We start from the raw sequence: 18,834 nt of genomic DNA, 5'->3' as shown, positions 1-18,834 counted from the left end.
TCTTAACTAAGGCCGTCCCAGTTTTAATTGCATGTTTTCCATTTAATTATAATCCTATTAATGCTAAGATATTCTAAGTGGGACGCCGATAATCATGGCCTTATATCTCTTATTTAAGAGACGTCTCTTAGTTTTTTTAGTTAAAAATTAAGAGACTTTATCTTATATTACGCTAAAAGATCCACTCTAAGAGACCTACAATAAACATGTTCTAAGAATGTTTCTAAAGGGTGATTATTATATTATACGTTTTTATAGATGTAAAGACTTTCAAATAATTAAGCAAATAAATTAAGAGAGGAGGGGTTCACTAAGAGCACGTGCTGCGTGCTGCTTGCTTCTCCATTTTTTCTTAAGACCTCAAAGCTTTCTTTTTACCAAACAGCTGTTCATAGCTGTCTGATCTCACTCTCTCCCCATGTGACCCCATTGAGAGATCGAGTCCATATATAAATTAATTTTAGTTTTTAGTTTTTTTTCTATTATAAAATTTATCTTATCTCATTCATACCTCCTCTCTCTCTATATCTCTTACTTCTGTTTTGTATAACTACTCTTTGTTATACACAGCCATTTTAGTTACTCTTGTTCGTTTCTCATTCCTCCTCTCTCTCATTCTTGAAATCCCATAAATAAAAAGTTATTTTCCGTGTGTGTGCCATTAAATCTCATAATGGCACAACTCCCTCCAAAGATCCCAACCATGACGACTACGACGCCGCATTGGCCTGACTTTTCCTCCCAAAAACTACCTTCCATTGCCGCAACAGCCGCCGCAACCGCGGGACAACAGAATCCTTCGTGGATGGACGAGTTTCTCGACTTCTCAACGACTCGTCGTGGGACACACCGTCGTTCAATAAGCGACTCCATCGCGTTCCTAGAAACTCCTTCCTCAGGCGTCGGAAGCCACCACTTCGACAGGTTCGACGATGAGCAGTTCATGTCCATGTTCAACGACGACGTACACCAAAACCACAATAACCAACACAACAACAATGTGGGTCCTACGCGTTCTTCTTCCAATACCTCCACGCCGTCCAGCGACGATGACAACAAAGACCCACTATCGGCCGATCATAATCGCATGGACACCACACCTATTCCCAGCAACGTCGCCGGTAACGATAATAACGAAACAGACGAGGTTCAAAGCCAGTGCAAGACGGAGCCACAAGATGGCCCGTCGTTAAATCAAGACTCCGGTGGAAGCTCCGGTAATCGGATTCACGATCCCAAAAGGGTAAAAAGGTAAGTTAATCACTTTCGGGTTAAATTACTATTTCAAGAAACAAAATTTAACCAAAGTCATGCATGCACGTAGAATTATAATATCTAACTCGTTCAACCTATATATATCTATATATATGTATATATATCATTTTCTTAATAAAGATAGTGTCACATCGATAACATGATTTATTTTGTCTTTACTGAAATTTTCTACAGAATTTTAGCAAATAGGCAATCAGCACAGAGATCAAGGGTGAGGAAACTGCAATACATATCAGAGCTTGAACGGAGCGTTACTTCATTGCAGGTAAATATTTACACCACCATTACATTTGTTAATGTATAATAATAGAATAAAAGAAAATATAATACTAATTAACTTCGAATTAAAATTTGTGGAATGAAGACGGAAGTTTCAGTGTTATCGCCACGAGTTGCGTTTTTGGATCACCAGCGACTGCTTCTCAACGTTGACAATAGCGCTATCAAGCAACGTATCGCCGCTTTAGCACAAGACAAAATTTTCAAAGACGGTAATTTTACTATTTTAACTTCCAATTTTCTATAATTACATGATTTTAACAAACAAAATAAAAAGTTAATATAGAGAAAATGTCAGGGAAATAATCACATTACAGAATATCTGTGTATCTTACTACTATTTTTGCCATTATTTTCACTCCATGTATTTAATTATCACTGACAATATATAGGCTCGATCAAATCATTATTCTTCAGCAATACGACTATACAAAGAAGTACTTGCGGCAATGCATGTTTCATAATTTACAAAATTACTTGATATATATATCATATATGTTCACATCATGAATAACTTTAGTAGACGTTGTTTCATTTCTTAATTCTGCGCGCGGGTTTGTATACGATCCTTACTAATTATTACTTATATAATATGGGTTTAGCTACCAAGATCAAGATCACATGGTTGATAAATAATAGCCTGATTAATAAGCTAGAACAACTGTCCATGTGTGCCCATATGACACAAGTTAACAAAAACATGTGAGTACTCATTAAACATGTAGGTTTATTGATAATCGTAACAATGATTGTAAATTTAATAATTTCAGCTCACCAAGAAGCATTGAAGAGAGAAATAGAGAGACTTCGACAAGTATATCATCAACAGAGCCTCAAGAAAATGGAGAATAATGTCTCCGACCAATCTCCAGCCGATATCAAACCGTCCGTTGAGAAAGAGCAGCTCCTCAATGCCTAAAGCTGGTTCATTCATTAAGATCTTATATCTTTATGGTGAAATAATTCTTGACTAAAACCTCTTTGTGTCAAGAAGTTACTTCATCAAAGAAGAAGACATTTTTATTTAATCCAATCACAGTTTTTAAGTTGTGATGAATTTGCTTTGATGTATCTGATTTTTTTTCTTATGGATTGGGAGGGGAATTGGGAATGATATGTAAAAAGAACTTAGCTGATTTGTTGTTTATTAATTCAATGTTTTGTCGAGTGTCTAATTAAGCATTGTGTACTAATTGATATTTTGTTTCGAATATTTTTTCATCAGTTTCTTGCCAAAGTTGGGGTAATCGAAAAGATTCTTTTTTTTGTGTCACATGGATGGATACAATTTTGATGTGTGCCAAAAATCCATATAATACAAGATATTAATATATACTTGGTTCTATTGACAGAAAGCACCCATAGTTTTAATATTTATATGAAGTGACTGAAAGCAATTTCACATTCCTTAAACTCACATACAAAATTATTTCATTATTCATAAAAAATAAAACAATCAAGTAATAACTATAATGATTTTGACAACAAAGAAAAACAAGTAAGAATGGTAGAATGTTACTTCCTTAGGGCTTGGAGGTGTAGATGATGTCATATAGAATCTAGATGGTAATACATTTATATATCTCATATACAATTTACAACACATGTTGCCCAAAAAAAATAGTTTACAAACACATAACGAATAGTATTAATGGCGAAAATTACAGAGAAAAAGGATATTGGTGAACCTTTTTTGTTTCAATCAAAACCTTTTGGAGGAATTAGGTCAAAGGGGTCAAATCTGAAAATGTGGGGTGGAAAAAGGAAAAAAAGAAAAGGAAGAACGTGGAGACATCTGAGGCTAAGCTGTAGGTTCACGTGCTATGTTCCTTGGGCTGGACCACGATGGTGTCGCTACTTGATTGGCTTTGTTTCCCACTGTTTTTTGTTAACAACGATAAATAATGTTTGATTAGTACAATCTATCTTTGAAGTAATTTCCAATATAGAATGAGACGGTCAAAGTTAAAACGGAGGAAAAAATAAAGTTACAGATAAAGCTCCAAAGATATGAAGATTAATTTAATAGTGTTATAATAAGAATTTTTTTTTTTGAACTATTTTGATGCACTAAACTTAAATGTAACAGATATGGTTTTGAGGCCAAAAAGAGTTTAACAAATTTGCTGAGCACAAAAAAAAGATTACAACAACCAGGAGCCTTAATTCACATTAGGCTAGTGATAGAAATGAGATAAAAGCGTCATAGGATATAATAAGATAAATTGAAGAGGATAAGTTTAGAAAGACAGAGGCTAGTGACTTGGTGGTGTTGTGATGGGATATGTATGAAGATATTGTCAGTTTTCAATGTTTGAACTTATATGTCAGTGCCAATACCAAGGTCTCCCTCTCGTTGGGTCTTCTTAATTATTTTACTCAAGTCAATCCTCTCACTGAGTCTAAAATACATATTTATAGTTTCATGCAATGTTTTTAAATCCGACCGGAACACTGAACCGAACTATTTACCGGATCGCTGGATCACTGGATCGACCGCGGGTTAATAAATGAATTAATTTTACTATATAATAATATATTAGTTATGAAAATAAATATATAAAAACTAAAGTTTAATATTTTCTAAATATTTTTTAAAACATAAAATAATAGTTTGGATATGTATATATTTTATGTTTAAAAAGTATTTAGAAAATACTTAACTTTAGTTTTTATATTTTTATTTTTATTTGACATACAAAATATCAAAAAAATAGTTTAGACTATTTAAATTATTTTATAACAAAGTAAGAGTTATGACATTTAAAAAAAAATCAAATATAAAATTCATAAATATTTAAATGCCTAATGTGAATAATAAATTAAACATCAAATTCAAAATAAGCCAAGAGTAAAAGATCGCTGTAGTAAATTGTCAATAACAGAAATAAACTAACACCAAATCACATCAACTAATTTTAGTTCTCTCTACCATCGTTCACTTCATTTTCTCCTGGTGGCATAGTGAAATCTTCATCAAAATCTAAAAATCACAAATATAAAACTGAAAAGGAAAAAACCTAACTTTTTTTTTGTCAGCACTTAACTTTTTAATTGGAAACTTAGAATATAAAGCATCATCTAAAAACTAAAAAAATAGTAAAAGTTGTTAATTGGTTAAACCGGTATCAGGTTTCAGAATTTAGTGGGTTTTTGCGGGTTTCTAAATATTGGGTTTTGTGAAAAACCCAAATCGGATTTTTTTTGGGTCGGGTTTACCGGTTCAACCGCGGGTCCAGATCGGGTAAAAACACTGCTTTTATGTGTGTTTAATCTTTATATTACAAAGAGAACTAAATTAACCGTATCTCTATATTACAAAGAGATGTAAATTAACATTTTTCGGTTATCTTCTTTTCATTGTTCATTTGTTAAGAGAAATTTTAATGATATATCATCTCCACTTTCAACATGAAAATCTTACAATACTAAAAGGGCGATATCGTGAGCCCAGAAGATGTCCACCTCAGCAAATTAAATTAACCAATCAGAAGAAGAATTTTTAGTCAAGTCGCTGTTGTGGACGTCTCTGTTCGTATCCTTTGCCGTCTAAAAAATCAACGCAATCCTAAAACCCGATTCGCCAGCATAACGTATTCCTCCATTAGTTACATTTACGAACAAAAAAACCATTCATCTCCCCCAATCTCCATGTATATATAGTCCCACCGATCCCAGACTTAATCTAATGCATCAAGAAGGCGATTACCAACCCAAAATTACCAGAGAAATCCACCACCAAAGCACCGTTCAAATCCCTGATGAAGGCTCCCGCGAAATCAGTTGCACGGTTGATTTAAGCAACACCGGTTCCACCTCTTCCATGGATACTAAGAAGGCTATTTCCACCTCCAAGTGAGATCTATGTAAAGAAATATCAAAACCACTAAAATGTTTTTTTTTGTTTTCTCAATAACTCCATTCATCTATTTGATTAGTAATTCATTCATTTCCCTTATCCATCACACGATCTGAACATGCAGCATCTTATCACAACGAATGGTAAATGAAACACCGACCGGTGCAGAGGAATAATTAAGCAAAATAGATATGCTCTGGCATTTCATACAGGTATAAGTCACACTGATATTGTAGAGGCTAAGTGTTGGAATTTATTTTGTTAATCACTAACTTTTAAAAACTTTTTTTATTCGTTACTTTTTGTTGATGTGCCTCTGATGTTGGATTTTACTATCAACACTTGCAGTTAATAACAGTAGCTAAGTTGAGACAGTAGCTGTCGGAACAACAAGCCACTTCACCGAGCAAGACAGCAAGCATCCACGGCTGATGGTATTTCATGGGACATGGAGGAAGATGCTATTGAGGAAGGAGAGGTAATAATTGTTGTTGTATCTGTTAGTGTTACAAACTTAATCATCAAATCAATCTTTCTGAATTCTGATTTAGTCTTCTCTTCAATTGTCTAAACATGAAGAAGGATGTTGAAGAAATCGTGTAGCAAACGTATATAGGAGAACTCTCACCAAAGCAAGAAAAAACTTTTGAGGAGATATTGAAACTGCTGGATAAAGGTTAGTTTCTTCATTCCAAATGTTTTACTCCTTAGCTTGTGTAGTTTGTAGATTGTTCCTACTCTTCTTCACTCATAAATACAATTTCAGATATTTTATTAGTTGATAGTGTACTCCAACTTCACCTCATTTTATATGGAATTTAACTTCTACGTAGATTGGTCATATGAAGAAAGCAATTGCTCATATATGTCTAATGAGCGGAGAGCAACAAACGCAGCTCACATATTGAGCGGAGAATCGCCAAGGTAACCTTTAATGTTGTTTTTTTGTGAAGTAGTAGCTTGGTCCATATGACTCTTCGATTTTTATTACAGAATCTTTTGTTTGGCCTCCAGTCTCTTTTAAGCATGACTGGCTTATTATATCTGATTCTAAAACTTTCCATTTCAAGAATATATACGATAGCTTCTTGAAGAACTTGCGACCTTGCATTCGAGAAAGTTTGGATGGGAAATCATGGAGAGAACCTAACGGTAAGAAGAAATGATTTGTAGAAGACGAGGAAGATTTCACAAGGTATTTGAAGTGTTCAACATCTATATTTACATCTTCATGTAAAAGTTTAGCTTGGGTCTGTTGTTTCTGACAAGTTTGGGAAAACGTGTGGTCTAATTTTTGCTTCGACTTACACCTTATATATTTTGGTACTGCATGCCCAGTGATCCATGCTTGGTTGCTAAACATATATTTCATTGTCTTTGAAGGGAATGAGTTACCGAAATTGATGAGGTAAGATACAAAGAGCTTTTCTCTTAACTTCCAACCTAACCCCACTATAACTCCAATACTTCCAGCAACGTTTTTGGAGATGGATTGCTAAGGCGAGACTGTTCAAGTGCTTTCAAGGGCAATGTATTTACCCCCCCCCCCCCCCCCCCCCCCCCCCACCTCTCCAAATGCAACATGGGTATATAATCTTAATACATATGCGTTGAATCTTAGATATATTCCTTCAAAATACATTTTATTTTATTTATTCCTTTGACACTTAGGTAAAACATCAAGTTCCTTCAAAAGAGTTGAAGCTTCACTTTTTCTATGCTCAGAACCCTTACTTGAAAAACACTGTGGTGAATAAGACAAATCACATGATTGAAGAAGATGATTCAATCCTCGAAAAGGCCATTGGGTGATCTTTTTCTTTTCTCATGTATTTGCCATTTTTTTCCTTAAGAAAAATGTTTTTTCTGATCCTTAACTATTGTACAGGACGGAGATTGAGTGGTGTTCTATAGAATGTTTGGATCAGAAGATCCTAAAAATAAGCCAAAGAAGGGATCCAAAATCACAAACTCACAAATCCCATCACTAAGACTGGGGAGTTTCTTCAATTATTTCAGACCACCTCAAGTTCCCGATGACGAGTAGGATCCTGATGTAGACATGGTATGGCCTTACCCAAGAGCAGTTTTACCAAGGGCAAATGGAGCACGACTATGATATCCGGTTTGTACCTTTGTATGTTATCTTTAGTTCTCTTTGCATGTTACTTTAGTTTCAGGATCTGAGTATGTGCACTGTTTATCACATAGATCAACCCATTAAATAAAAAAATCATCTTCCATGTGTCTAGTGGTTCATAGGTGAGGTTGTTGCCGCAAACGACCTTGAGATGGATGACGTACAATGATGATAATGAGGACGATATCAACGAAGAAGAGCATATAAACAAATTCAAATTAATATGTTAAGGAAAATAAAGCAAAAACACCCCAAGAAGGGGAAATAAAAGTGAAAGCATCAAAGTTTTTGTCTCTGTCATTTGTTCTTTAAGAGACAAAATACACAAAAAATAAACTAATAAATTGCTTTTTCTTCTCTTAGAAAGCATGAAAATCAAGAAACGGGTTGTGGTCGTTCTCATAGAATGGTTTTAACACTAAAGGAGTAAAGTGAATTTTGCATGGAAAGATAATTACCATACCAACTACTGCAGTGGGGTACATAAATTTGGATGAACGCACAGGACTAGGATCAAAGATATTGACGTACAAGAACATAGCACTGTGTAACTGAGATATGAATGTTGTTTTCAAGTTCCTCCAAATCATATATTGGGTTGGTCTGACTAAAATGAATGATGATTGATGATTGACAATAATAATTCCTGAAGAATGATTATGAAGTGGCATTCACATAATTACTATTGTTTTATAGTTTTGTATCAACTATCAATACCAAAGGTAATGTTCCGATACTTGAGGAAAAGCGTAAACCATTAGTTATTTTTACTGACAAGCGTTAGATGTTTTACAACCAAAAAGGAAAAACTAAAAGCCAGTAGCAAAGAAGAAGAACGTTTATTTAACAAGTGATGATGGGGACAATGCCAAGAAATAATAGCATAGTTTCCTCACTAAGTAAGCAAGAGTGAGGGATCTTATTTTCCCCCAAAGAAGCTTAACTTATTTAAGAAAAAAAAAGAGAGTCAGGGTTTTGAGAGAAGGTCGTGTTTCTTAATTTGCAGTCATGGCCGTTATTCGGTGTGGTTTAGTTTGTGTCCTATTTTTCATTTGTATTATCTTCTCATGAACTATGCCCCATTTTGGAGGATAATACTTTTTTTTTAGTTTTGGTGATATTTCGACTCACTTATTCTCTATCAGAAGATAGTTCGATTTAGTATAAAAAAGTAACAGATTTAAATAATTGTTTGTTAAAGTCAGAAACAATGTTAATCAATTTCTTTTTGAAACAGAAAAAATTGGCTGCTTTTGTGGACATTCGAACCCGGGTTTGGCTTAGAAAGACTATAGTTTTCAGATTTCATTTACTTTATTTCTACCGAGATCTCATCAATGGCATTTAACAATTTTTCTAGAGATTATTTTTCTTCAGTCACTTATAAAACATTTTCAAAATGTATCATAAACCAAGATTGCGTAGCTGTAAACTTAGTTAGACCTTGAACTTAATTTATCAATTGAAATAGACCAAATAAGAAGCCGGCTAATATGTAGCTTTGTAGTTCCTCTTGAAGACGGAAGACCTATAAATGTGAACTCAATAATTCTAAAATAACAATGTTTAAATCATTTGTTAATTTAATTATTTTACACTAAAAATAATCAATAAAATAAAAAAATTGAACATTACTAAAGTTAAATAACTGTAAGTCCATTTTTGACCATTTTTTAAAACACTTTTTTTTAAACACAAACTTCATATTATATACAATTTCTAATGAACAACACAACAATTGTGAGTTTTAACCATTTTAAATTCATTGAAAAAGAACAACGAATAAATAAATAACTTGATTTTTCTATTAATTAGTATTTTATGATAGGTTCTAATGTACATTTACAAATATAAATTTAGAGTTATAAATTTAACTAAAATTATAGAAAAAACCCGGACGTAGCCCGGGACAGGCTCTAGTGATTTTAAAAGAGACAAAATCGATTTTAAAACGAAAAATTTAAAATTAATGAAATATTCAACCACTAGTTTTCAAAAAATGATACAATCTTATTTATAATTTAATTACATCATTAAAGTATGCTATAATTGGAGCTTTTTATAAAATATCTCCACCACATTTCTATATTTGACTTTGGATGTTTACATTCCACTACCTGTATTTCCTACTCTAAAATAAATATTGTTATATTATCTTCTAAATTTAGAATAGAAAATACCATTCATATACATTAAGGGGAATCCAGTGAAGGTACTTCTTCATCTATTATATAGAAAAAATAAAAGAACATATCCAAGAATGAATCAATTAGAGCTGATATGTATACTACCGACCGGACGGACCATACACGCATTCCGAAATACCAGGAATCTGACAACGGATTTGAAGTTGTTTAACACTAGCTTAACAAGTCTCAAAGATGACTAAATGTTGATACAATATAGTGCTAATTAAGACTGGAACTGATCACAACCGTTGATTACATTTCCTAGAACGAGATTAAAGAGATTCAATCAACATCGTCTACATCATACAAAACGAAGCAAAATAATATCTGATCTTCAAAAGCTTCACTGATTTGCAGAAACCTGCAAGAAAAGGAAAAAACAATAGTATAAAGTTAAACTGGACATTTGAGTAAAAGAGAGTAGTAAAATACCTTAACAGCATCTCATCATGTCTCTTCTGTAGCAGCAGCAGCAACAGCTTCAGAAGGCTCATCGTTCTTACTTTCCGAAAGTGTTTCTCTACAGATCTTCACTTCATTTTCAACCACGATCAATCTCTCGTTTAGCGACTCCACAGCATCCATTTGCTCTTGAAACACTTTAAACCATTCACTTCCAAACTCCTCGATCTGTCTCTCTATTCGAGCTCGTGTCATCCTGTCTTCCCCTTCTCGCTTCAATCTCAGCTTCTCAATTTCAGCAACGCTCAGAACTAAACCTCCAGAGCCTTTAACATCCTTGTAGACAGGTTTATCATCACGCAAAGGGCAACGCTTCCTGTGCTCAGCTGATGCCTTTTTGGTTTCTTTCAGAGCCTTCCTGTATCCTTCTAATACACTTGTCATCATCCGAAGCTCACTCTCAAGCCTATAGATCATTAAATCTTTTCTCTGTTGCTCCTCATACTTGCTTCTTTCAAGATCATGAATCATTTCATCTTTCCTTTGCAGCTCGCTCATCAGATACTCCTGGTTCATCGCAGATTGCGCACGCTCCCGATCCTTTTGAGCACATGACATCCTAGCTTTCTCAGCCCACAGCAGAATCTGATCCACGCATACCTCAACTGGTTGCGGCTTTTCATTCCAAGACGGCTCTTCAGTCCTCATCCTCTTACCGTCAGGGTTGTGATAGGACATATCATTCTCATGATCAATCTGCCTCTTGTTGTTGGTGTTACTACCTGAGCCCATAGCCATATGCATGTCAACCCTAGAAGCAAGGAAATGACCACCGGTTGAGTTGCCGTGCATCTGTAACCCAGAGGAAAAACGTAAGGGAGATACATCTCCTAACATGCCATCTCCATGAAGGGAGTCTCCATTTGGAAAAAAGGGAAACCCTCCTTCATTCCTTTCTTTATCTTCCTCCGTTTCCTCTTCCTCAAGATCTTCAATCTGTTCGTCTTCTCCCATTTCCATGGGCCCTTCTATGTTGTTCTCTTCGTCTCCTTCTGTAGCGATACTAAGATCGCAGTGGCGAAGGAAATGGGAAGTACCAGCATGAGAGTCTTCATTCCACGACCACTTTTCAACCTCTTCCTTCTTATCTTCCTCAACATCCATTGGCTGTTCCTCAACAGGGCCTTGCTCCTGCTCCTCAGCGACCATTTCAGACACAGTCTCTTGCCCGAGATTCAGTTCAATCATATGTTCTTCCACATAAGTTTCTTCTTCCTTTAATTCAGTGGCATCAGTGGCACAATTATCTCTTCCTGAATCTGCAGCACCAACATCTTCCTCCTCCTTAACCTCCAAACAATCTTCCTTTGGAGACTTCACCATAACATCAACCTCCTTAACATCAGCATCCTCCTCCTTAACATCCAAACAATCTTCCTTTGGAGACTTTACCATAACATCAACCTCCTTAACATCATCATCCTCATCATCATTAGATTCTTCCCTAAGTAAATCTTCTTTCTGGCTTCTGATCAACAGCTGCAGATGAGAAGCAAAGAAACAATCACCGAGCTCAGGACCAGCTTTCAGTTCTTTCTCAACCATGAACCAGAGCAATGCAGCCCAATCAAGCTTCTCCAACTTCTTCTCCTTTACATCCCTTCCCCATTCAACCACCTCTACAGGCATAATCCACATATCATCAGTATGCAGTAGCACCCAAGTCTCCAGAATCTCATCTACAAACTTAGCTGACTCATCCCTCTCCAAAACCTCCCTCTCCTCCTCAGCAACCACAATGTCTTTCTTCTTAGGCAGCTTCAAAGCTCGAGCCAAATCAGCACGGGTCACGTTAACCCTAGAGCCATTCACATAGCTACACCTGCTCTCAGGACTATAATAAGCAACAAGGTTCGCAACCAGATCCTGACGGATGTTTTGGTCGAACTCCAAGTGAAGAAACTCCCAGATCCCTAACGTCTTCAACAGCTTCTCGTGGCGAGAGAAGTCTAGGGCTTTAGCCGGGGCGAAAGGAATGGGCTTTAGGGTTTTCAAGAGTATCTCAAGCTTCTCCCTTGACTTCTCTTGCTGCTTACGTTTCTTGAGAAACCCTTTCTTCTTCTTCGGCCCACCTCCGCGGCGGTAATTAGAGGAGGTTACGGCTTGTGCTGCGTCAGTTTCGTCCTCTTCGATCGATGGATCTGGTTGCTGATCTATGGCGTCGGAGGCCTCGAGATCTCTCTGCGTTGATTCGAGATTTAGGGTTTCACTTCCTTGCTCTACGGTGGGTTTCTGGGTTTGAATAGGGTTCGGGGGAAGAGTTTCTGGGTCTGTAGCTGGATCTCGAGAGGAATCGGTGGGATCTGACGGTGAAGCCATGGCTGTGTTTTTTTTTTCTCCGGGGAAGATACAAATGAGTTCTCTCTTTCTCGGTCGCGACGATTAAGCTTCAAAGTCTTTCACGATGAACCTAACCAATCACGAAAGGACACGTCATCAATCCGAGCGAACTTGCATTATTGGAAGCTGGAGAGTCCAGCTCCTTATGTGGGGCCCATTACATTCCTTTACCTCTTTTAATGGGCCGAAATCTAAAATCCAAAAATTACATAATACACCCATAGTTTTCTATCTTTCACGAGAAAATCCCAAATGTGTTCTCTCGATTACTCTGTCCTGTTTTTTCCTTAGGAAAAGCTACATCACAAAAAAATATTCGTTTTTAGACGACTGTGAAGCCAGGTCGTTTTTTTAACTAAAGCCAATAACAAAAAGACACATCAGTAATCCGAGTATAAAATTGCATTCCTCACATCTTTCTAATGGGCCGAAAGTTCTAACAAAAGCCCAAATCATCAATCGCTAGAATCCAAAAACTGCATAATACACCCTGATATTTTCGCTCTCAGGAAAAAGTCCGAAATAGTCTCTCTCTCATTGCGTCGTCACTGTTAGATCTTCCAGCTTCCTGAAACCTTTAACGGTAACTTTCTGGCGAATCAGCGACTTTAAAACTCTCTTTACCTTCTTCGTAACGCTTCTTTAGCTTCATCTTCATCTTCATCCCACTCTCTTCTCTCTCTCTCTGCTGAAACGATTATGACTCTCCCTCACCTCCATCTCTCTCTCCTCGCCGCGACGGCGATTATGTTAGTGGCGATTGCGGATGCGCAGGCCGGGGGACAAGTGCTTCAAGCGGAGCTTTGGTGCGTCGCGAAGAACAACGCGGAAGATTCGTCGCTACAGACGGCGATCGATTGGGCATGTGGACAAGGAGGCGCGGACTGTAGTCCGATCCAGCAGGGTAGAGCTTGCAACGACCCGACGGATATCCAGAAGATGGCGTCGTATGTGTTCAACAACTACTACTTGAAGAACGGACTCGCCGACGATGCTTGCAATTTCAACAACAACGCTGCTCTCACTTCCATCAATCCCAGTAAAGTCTTTTTTTTTTTTTACATTTATTCAAAGTTGTTACCTTTCTTGGAGCTTGTTGAATTCATTTCTTATGTGTGTGTTTTCAGGTCAAGGAACTTGCAGATACCCTTCGAGGTATGCCGTTTTGAGTGATGTTTTCAAACTGCTTTTGATTAGATTATGATTCGATATGGAGTTTTGAGTGATTGTTTGGTGTTCGAATTCTTAAAGTTTCCTTTTTTTATGCTCAGCAGTTTCCTTATAAAGAACAAATCTTTGGTTGGTTTTACTTGTGGGATTTTTTTATGCTGCTTTGTGATTCACATTTATATCTTGTTTCATTTGTTCTGTATACTTATTAAATATCATGGATGTGCAGTAAGAGAGTGAGCAATGGTCGAGTCGCGGATGACACTTCAATGGGTTCAGGACAAGCAGATATGAGCCGTGGCAGACGGGTTTCCACCACTTGGATCTTGTTGGCCTTCACCATATTGATGGTGACATGGATAATTCATCTCTAGGCCACTTGCACATTGCTCCTTCTTGATGATGAGGAGGATGCTATTTTGATCTCTCCCAATATACCTATAAAGATAGGTCCTAATATCTAATTTTCTGCCATCTTTTGGTTTTGTTGTCCTCCCTATTCAATCCCACTTGGACTGTGTGTGTTTCAACATGTTTTTGAGTTGTAATGTGTATTGATATTTCTCTTTGTCAACGAATATATAATGCTATCAACCAAAATTAGCTTTTTGATATGAAATCGTGAAATACAAAGATTAATTAGAGGACCTATCAATCATGCAAAGAAGAAAGAAAGATATAGCACCGACATTCCATTCCACCAATAAACACTTGAAAAAAAGCAAAGAAAGTTGAATGTTTTTTCCCTTGTGTTCAATCGAGACTGTTCTAATCTACATATCATTGACTAAATAGATGTCAAACGAGTACAAACCAAAATTATAACGGGCTTGTAGTCTTTCTGCAACAGTATCAACTGCTAACAAGCACAGCACAACGCTCACACCTAACTATGTGTCCTTCGTACTCTTATTGACGTATTCTATGTGATTCACATCATTTTTCATTTTATAAATGAGCTCGTTGCTCCTCGTGTTCTCCAGCGTCATTAAGAGGCGAGAGTTAGTTGTGCATTCTAAGGCTATAAGGAAGAGACTTTTCTTTTTCTACTTCAGTGTTGACATTGTCTCTGTTCTCCCCATTCCCCAGGTGTGTTTGTTACTAGCTCTAGTTCTCAACAACATCAGACTCTGATTGATTAGAGATCTCGCAGGTGGTGGTTCTAACTCTCGTTTCAAGGAAGCAAATGACGTCAGTGGTGTCGAAGGAGATCTATCCGATTTTTAAAGAAGTGACAAGAGCTTCTGGTACAGTATCTCAAACGAAGTGGGTTGGAGCTGCTTTAAACCTTTTCCTTTACTTGTTGCCAAGTCATGTAAGCAGCAAGAGATTCTTTATCCCTTATTCACAGTACTGCTTTAGCTTTGCTAGAACAATATATGATCGATTTGTTGGGCAGGTTATTGGGGCTTTCTGGTACTTGAGTGCAATTGAAAAGAAAGACACATGTTGGCATGAAGCGTGTGCAAAGATATCCGGATGTAACTTAACAAATTACTTATGTGCACGAGGTGGTACTGGTGGAGACAACAGTCGTTTCCTGAACACTTCATGCCCATTAATCGATCCGGAGCAAATCATAAACTCCACAGTTTTTAACTTTGGTATGTACATTGATGCATTGAAATCTGGGGTGGTTGAGTCCAGGAATTTTCCAAGGAAGCTCTTGTACTGCTTTTGGTGGGGACTCCGAAATCTTAGGTTTGTTACACATAAACTCTCATAGCTTCTAACAATTATTTATCAATGTTCAAGAAATTGTTAGGCAGTAATTATATGCTTTATAAGAGATTATTCATTCGACAGGCCCTATATATTTTTTAAGAAATATGTTCTAGAAAAATTGTTTCCTTTAGATTTATGCGGTCCGACTTTTAGAACACTGCTATTTTAAGTATCGTGGTTTTTTTTTTTTTTTTGGCACAACTACTTGCATTTAATTAATTAAAAGGAGTTTGGTATAATGCCATTTAAAGCTTGCTTCGCTAGGTCATCTTCTAAAGATAGCTTTTCACGGGAGCAAAATCTAAATGAAACAGAATTGAAAAACAAAGATAACAGAGAGATATGGGAGATGATTCCATAGAGGTCTGAATAGCTTGAGCCCTCTGTGATTGCTGTCACTAATTGCAGGGAGTCCGATTCAAACACCAAGTTCTTCATCTCAAGGGAGATTGCATGTTCCATAGCTGAGCGTATTGCTAGTCCCTCCGCCACAAGAGACGAGATCACAAACGCGTAAGGGGTACTGTGAGAGACGAACCTCTCATTCTGATTACGGGAGAAGCTCCAGGCCAGACCAGCCGTGGATTGTTCCTTCTTCCAAGCTGCATCTGATTTGCAGATGATCCAATCAACTGGGTCTCGGGGAGAAGGTAATTTCTTTCTCTGCGAATTGACGCTATCTTTAGCCGGTTGGGCCTGTTGCCATTCCTTCGCATCTAAGATCGCCTTTAGAACTGAGTCTTGGGCAGAGAAGTTCCTATTCTGAAATATTTTTTGATTTCTCGCAGACCAGATGACCCAGGTCGCGAGGGGGGTTTGCCACAGCCCGATTGGTGGGAGCGTGGTGTTGGCTAGTAGCCTTTTCCATCCAGAGTCGAAGTCAGTCGTTGCTAGCGGGTCAAACGGCTCTGAGAAAGGTATCAAATTCCAAACTTCAACTGCATACGGGCATAAGAAAAATAGGTGTAGGATAGATTCTTCCCTGTTGCAGTGTGGGCATTTAGCGCCGGTTAAGATCTGTCTTGCTTCCAATCTCTCTCCAACTGGAATGGCTCCATGTTTGACTTTCCAAATAAAAAGCCTTAGCTTAGGGGATACTGATAGCTTCCACACTTCATTCACCCAGTCTCTAGTGGGGGTCTGAGCTTCCGTTTCTGCCCGATGATAGTTTTCGATTGCTGAAAAGTATCCTGTTCTTGTAGAGTAGGAGCCTGAGTTTTGTTTGAGCCAGATTTGTTTATCTTTTCCTCCCCATTTGCTCGGTTTGATTAGGAGAATCTTCTCTAGATGCTGCGAAAATAGGTTGGCGATCTTTTCTCTGTCCCATTCTTGTGAGTTCTCTAGAAATAAATCTGAGACTTTCAGATCCTTACTCCTCTCCGTAGCAGGCCCCATAGGACATTCCCTAGCTGAAGACGACAACCAAGGATCTTGCCATACACTTACATCTTTCCCATCTCCAATTGCCCATCCAAGGTGTGCCTTGATAAGGTCCCTTCCGATGAGAATTCCACGCCATCCATGGGAGCAGCTAGCCGGTGGTGAGACATCTAGAAAGTTCTGCTCATGAAAATACTTACCAGCTAGGACCCGAGAGAGTAGGCAGTCTGGTTCTGTTATCAAACGCCAGCTTATTTTTGCTAGTAGGGCATCGTGGTTACAACCAGATTTTCATGAACAATTACAGTGCTTTGGGACAAAACCTAGAGACAAGCAACTCTGAAGGGGAGATACTTTTTGCTATCATCATTTGTGTCTCTGGTGTACTCTTGTTTGCTGTGCTCATTGGAAATGTTCAGGTAATAGACACACTCACACCTCATCACAAAGATATTGATCTTGTATATATCTGAATTCATTTATTGGTGATCACAGAAGTACTTGCAATCAACTACTATAAGAGTAGATGAATGGGAGGAGAAGAAGAGAGACACAGAAAAATGGATGTCCTATAGGAAGCTACCAGAGAATATAAAGGAACGCATTAGGAAATACGAAGACTATAAATGGCAAGAAACTAGAAGCACAGAAGAGGAAGCTCTTCTTCGTAGCCTTCCCAAAGATATCAGGCTCGAAACCAAACACCATTTTTACATGAAGTTATTGAAGCGTGTAAGATCCCATACTCATGTTTCTCTCGCTGTTTCCCAATATAGTTAGTTTTTAGAGTACGTATGATTTTTGGGTTTTCAGGTTCCTTGGCTCTCCTTCATGGATGATGGTTGGCTACTAGAAGCACTGTGTGATCGGGTGAAGCCTGTGTTCTACTCGGAAAATAGCTACATAGTGCGAAAAGGTGCCCCGGTTGAGGAAAGTTTATTGTAACTAGAGGCGAACTGATAAGCACGACAGAATCTTTTGAAACATATTCTAGTTCTCACATTCGTCTCACAAAAGGTGACATATGTGGAGATCTTCTCTTCTGGGTTCTAGATCCTCATCCTTCTTCTCGCGTTCCCAGCTCAGTTAGAACCGTTATAACTGTTACCGATGTTGAAGGCTTCATACTCTTGCCTGATGATGTCAAGTTTGTAGCTTCCCATTTGAATCGCTTACATAGCGTCAAACTCAAACACATGTTCAGGTAAAGCTTCAAACCCTTAATACTTAAGTGTATTTGTTTTTTTTTAATACCTAAATAAGTAAACCACAGGACTCAGTCTCCCTTCTTGGTAATGTTGTCATACAATTTGTAGATACTATTCAATGTCTTGGATGTCATGGGGAGCATGCTACATACAGGCAGCATGGAGAGCACATTGCCGAAGGAAGGCTTCTAAGACCTTACGCGCCAAAAAGGACAAACAACAAATTCAACAAGACATACAACTCAATCTAGGGGCAACACTCTATGTCTCGAGGTTTGTCTCTAAAGCTTTGCGAAATCGACAGGATGACTCAGCGGAGTGTTCTAGCTTCTCGCAGATGTTACCTCTAGTACCTCATAAACCAGCTGATCCCGAGTTCTCAAAGGAGGAAGCATAGTTTTGAACTAAACGTTATTTACTCTTCTGTAGTAATTGTTATTGACTGGTATTCACTATGTGGTCGTGTGTAAATGTAAACTGTATGTCAAAAACAAGAATCATGGAAAAACAAAGTAGAATTATGTTTCTTGTTAAAATCTGCTAAAAATTAGTTTAAATCTGAAATAGCCACAAGAAGTTGTACATGATCAGAGACTTCAATGGGAGAGAGTTACTAGTCATGAATCAAATATGATTCACTTCTTATTAGCCATAGTCATTCGGAGACCTATTTAAATCCATGACAGTTCTTTCAAGTGTCGGGTTATTCAGGTTTTGAAATCGGTTCTCATTCAAATATAATTTTGGGTTGGGTTCAGTAGGGATGGGGGTTTGAATGAGTAAGGGCATATTCGTTTCTACATCCAA

At 37.5% G+C, this 18,834-nt stretch overlaps 3 protein-coding genes and 1 pseudogene across 4 annotated transcripts; 3 read left to right on the top strand and 1 right to left on the bottom strand.

The window, feature by feature from the left end:
- The first annotated feature begins 443 nt into the window (after positions 1-443).
- LOC106353205 (basic leucine zipper 61) lies at positions 444-2,729 on the top strand. 2 transcript variants are annotated; one of them, XM_013792911.3, is made up of 4 exons: positions 444-1,251; positions 1,450-1,540; positions 1,640-1,766; positions 2,325-2,729. In XM_013792911.3, the coding sequence occupies exons 1-4, from the start codon at positions 674-676 to the stop codon at positions 2,471-2,473; spliced, it is 945 nt and encodes a 314-aa protein (XP_013648365.2). In that variant the 5' UTR covers positions 444-673; the 3' UTR covers positions 2,474-2,729. The 2 variants fall into 2 exon arrangements, with proteins under 2 accessions (XP_013648365.2, XP_022559792.1); XM_022704071.2 differs by having other exon boundaries at positions 2,157-2,452.
- A 7,167-nt stretch (positions 2,730-9,896) lies between these two features.
- On the bottom strand, positions 9,897-12,619 carry LOC106432113. Its single transcript, XM_013872952.3, has 2 exons — positions 10,175-12,619; positions 9,897-10,103 (listed from the first exon to the last, which is right to left on the bottom strand). Exon 1 carries the CDS (start codon positions 12,521-12,523, stop codon positions 10,190-10,192), a length of 2,334 nt encoding a protein of 777 aa, XP_013728406.1. The 5' UTR covers positions 12,524-12,619; the 3' UTR covers positions 9,897-10,103; positions 10,175-10,189.
- A 423-nt stretch (positions 12,620-13,042) lies between these two features.
- Positions 13,043-14,333, top strand: LOC106432116 (PLASMODESMATA CALLOSE-BINDING PROTEIN 5). Its single transcript, XM_013872954.3, has 3 exons — positions 13,043-13,583; positions 13,672-13,699; positions 13,944-14,333. Exons 1-3 carry the CDS (start codon positions 13,244-13,246, stop codon positions 14,086-14,088), a joined length of 513 nt encoding a protein of 170 aa, XP_013728408.1. The 5' UTR covers positions 13,043-13,243; the 3' UTR covers positions 14,089-14,333.
- Positions 14,334-14,885: 552 nt separating this feature from the next.
- LOC106432093 lies at positions 14,886-18,563 on the top strand (annotated as a pseudogene).
- The last annotated feature ends 271 nt before the right edge of the window (positions 18,564-18,834 follow it).

Source organism: Brassica napus, chromosome C6 (assembly GCF_020379485.1).
Source record: "Brassica napus cultivar Da-Ae chromosome C6, Da-Ae, whole genome shotgun sequence".
Classification (NCBI taxonomy): domain Eukaryota; kingdom Viridiplantae; phylum Streptophyta; class Magnoliopsida; order Brassicales; family Brassicaceae; genus Brassica; species Brassica napus.
Note: the sequence above shows the minus strand (reverse complement) of the source record. Positions and strands in the feature narration are given on the sequence as shown.

Coding starts and splice junctions, on each gene's coding strand:
- LOC106353205 (XM_013792911.3), top strand. CDS start 674: ATGGCACAACTCCCTCCAAAGATCCCAACCATGACGACTACGACGCCG. Junction 1,252..1,449: donor GATCCCAAAAGGGTAAAAAG/GTAAGTTAATCA, acceptor AATTTTCTACAG/AATTTTAGCAAATAGGCAAT. Junction 1,541..1,639: donor GGAGCGTTACTTCATTGCAG/GTAAATATTTAC, acceptor TGTGGAATGAAG/ACGGAAGTTTCAGTGTTATC.
- LOC106432116 (XM_013872954.3), top strand. CDS start 13,244: ATGACTCTCCCTCACCTCCATCTCTCTCTCCTCGCCGCGACGGCGATT. Junction 13,584..13,671: donor TCTCACTTCCATCAATCCCA/GTAAAGTCTTTT, acceptor GTGTGTTTTCAG/GTCAAGGAACTTGCAGATAC. Junction 13,700..13,943: donor ACTTGCAGATACCCTTCGAG/GTATGCCGTTTT, acceptor ATGGATGTGCAG/TAAGAGAGTGAGCAATGGTC.
- LOC106432113 (XM_013872952.3), bottom strand. CDS start 12,523: ATGGCTTCACCGTCAGATCCCACCGATTCCTCTCGAGATCCAGCTACA.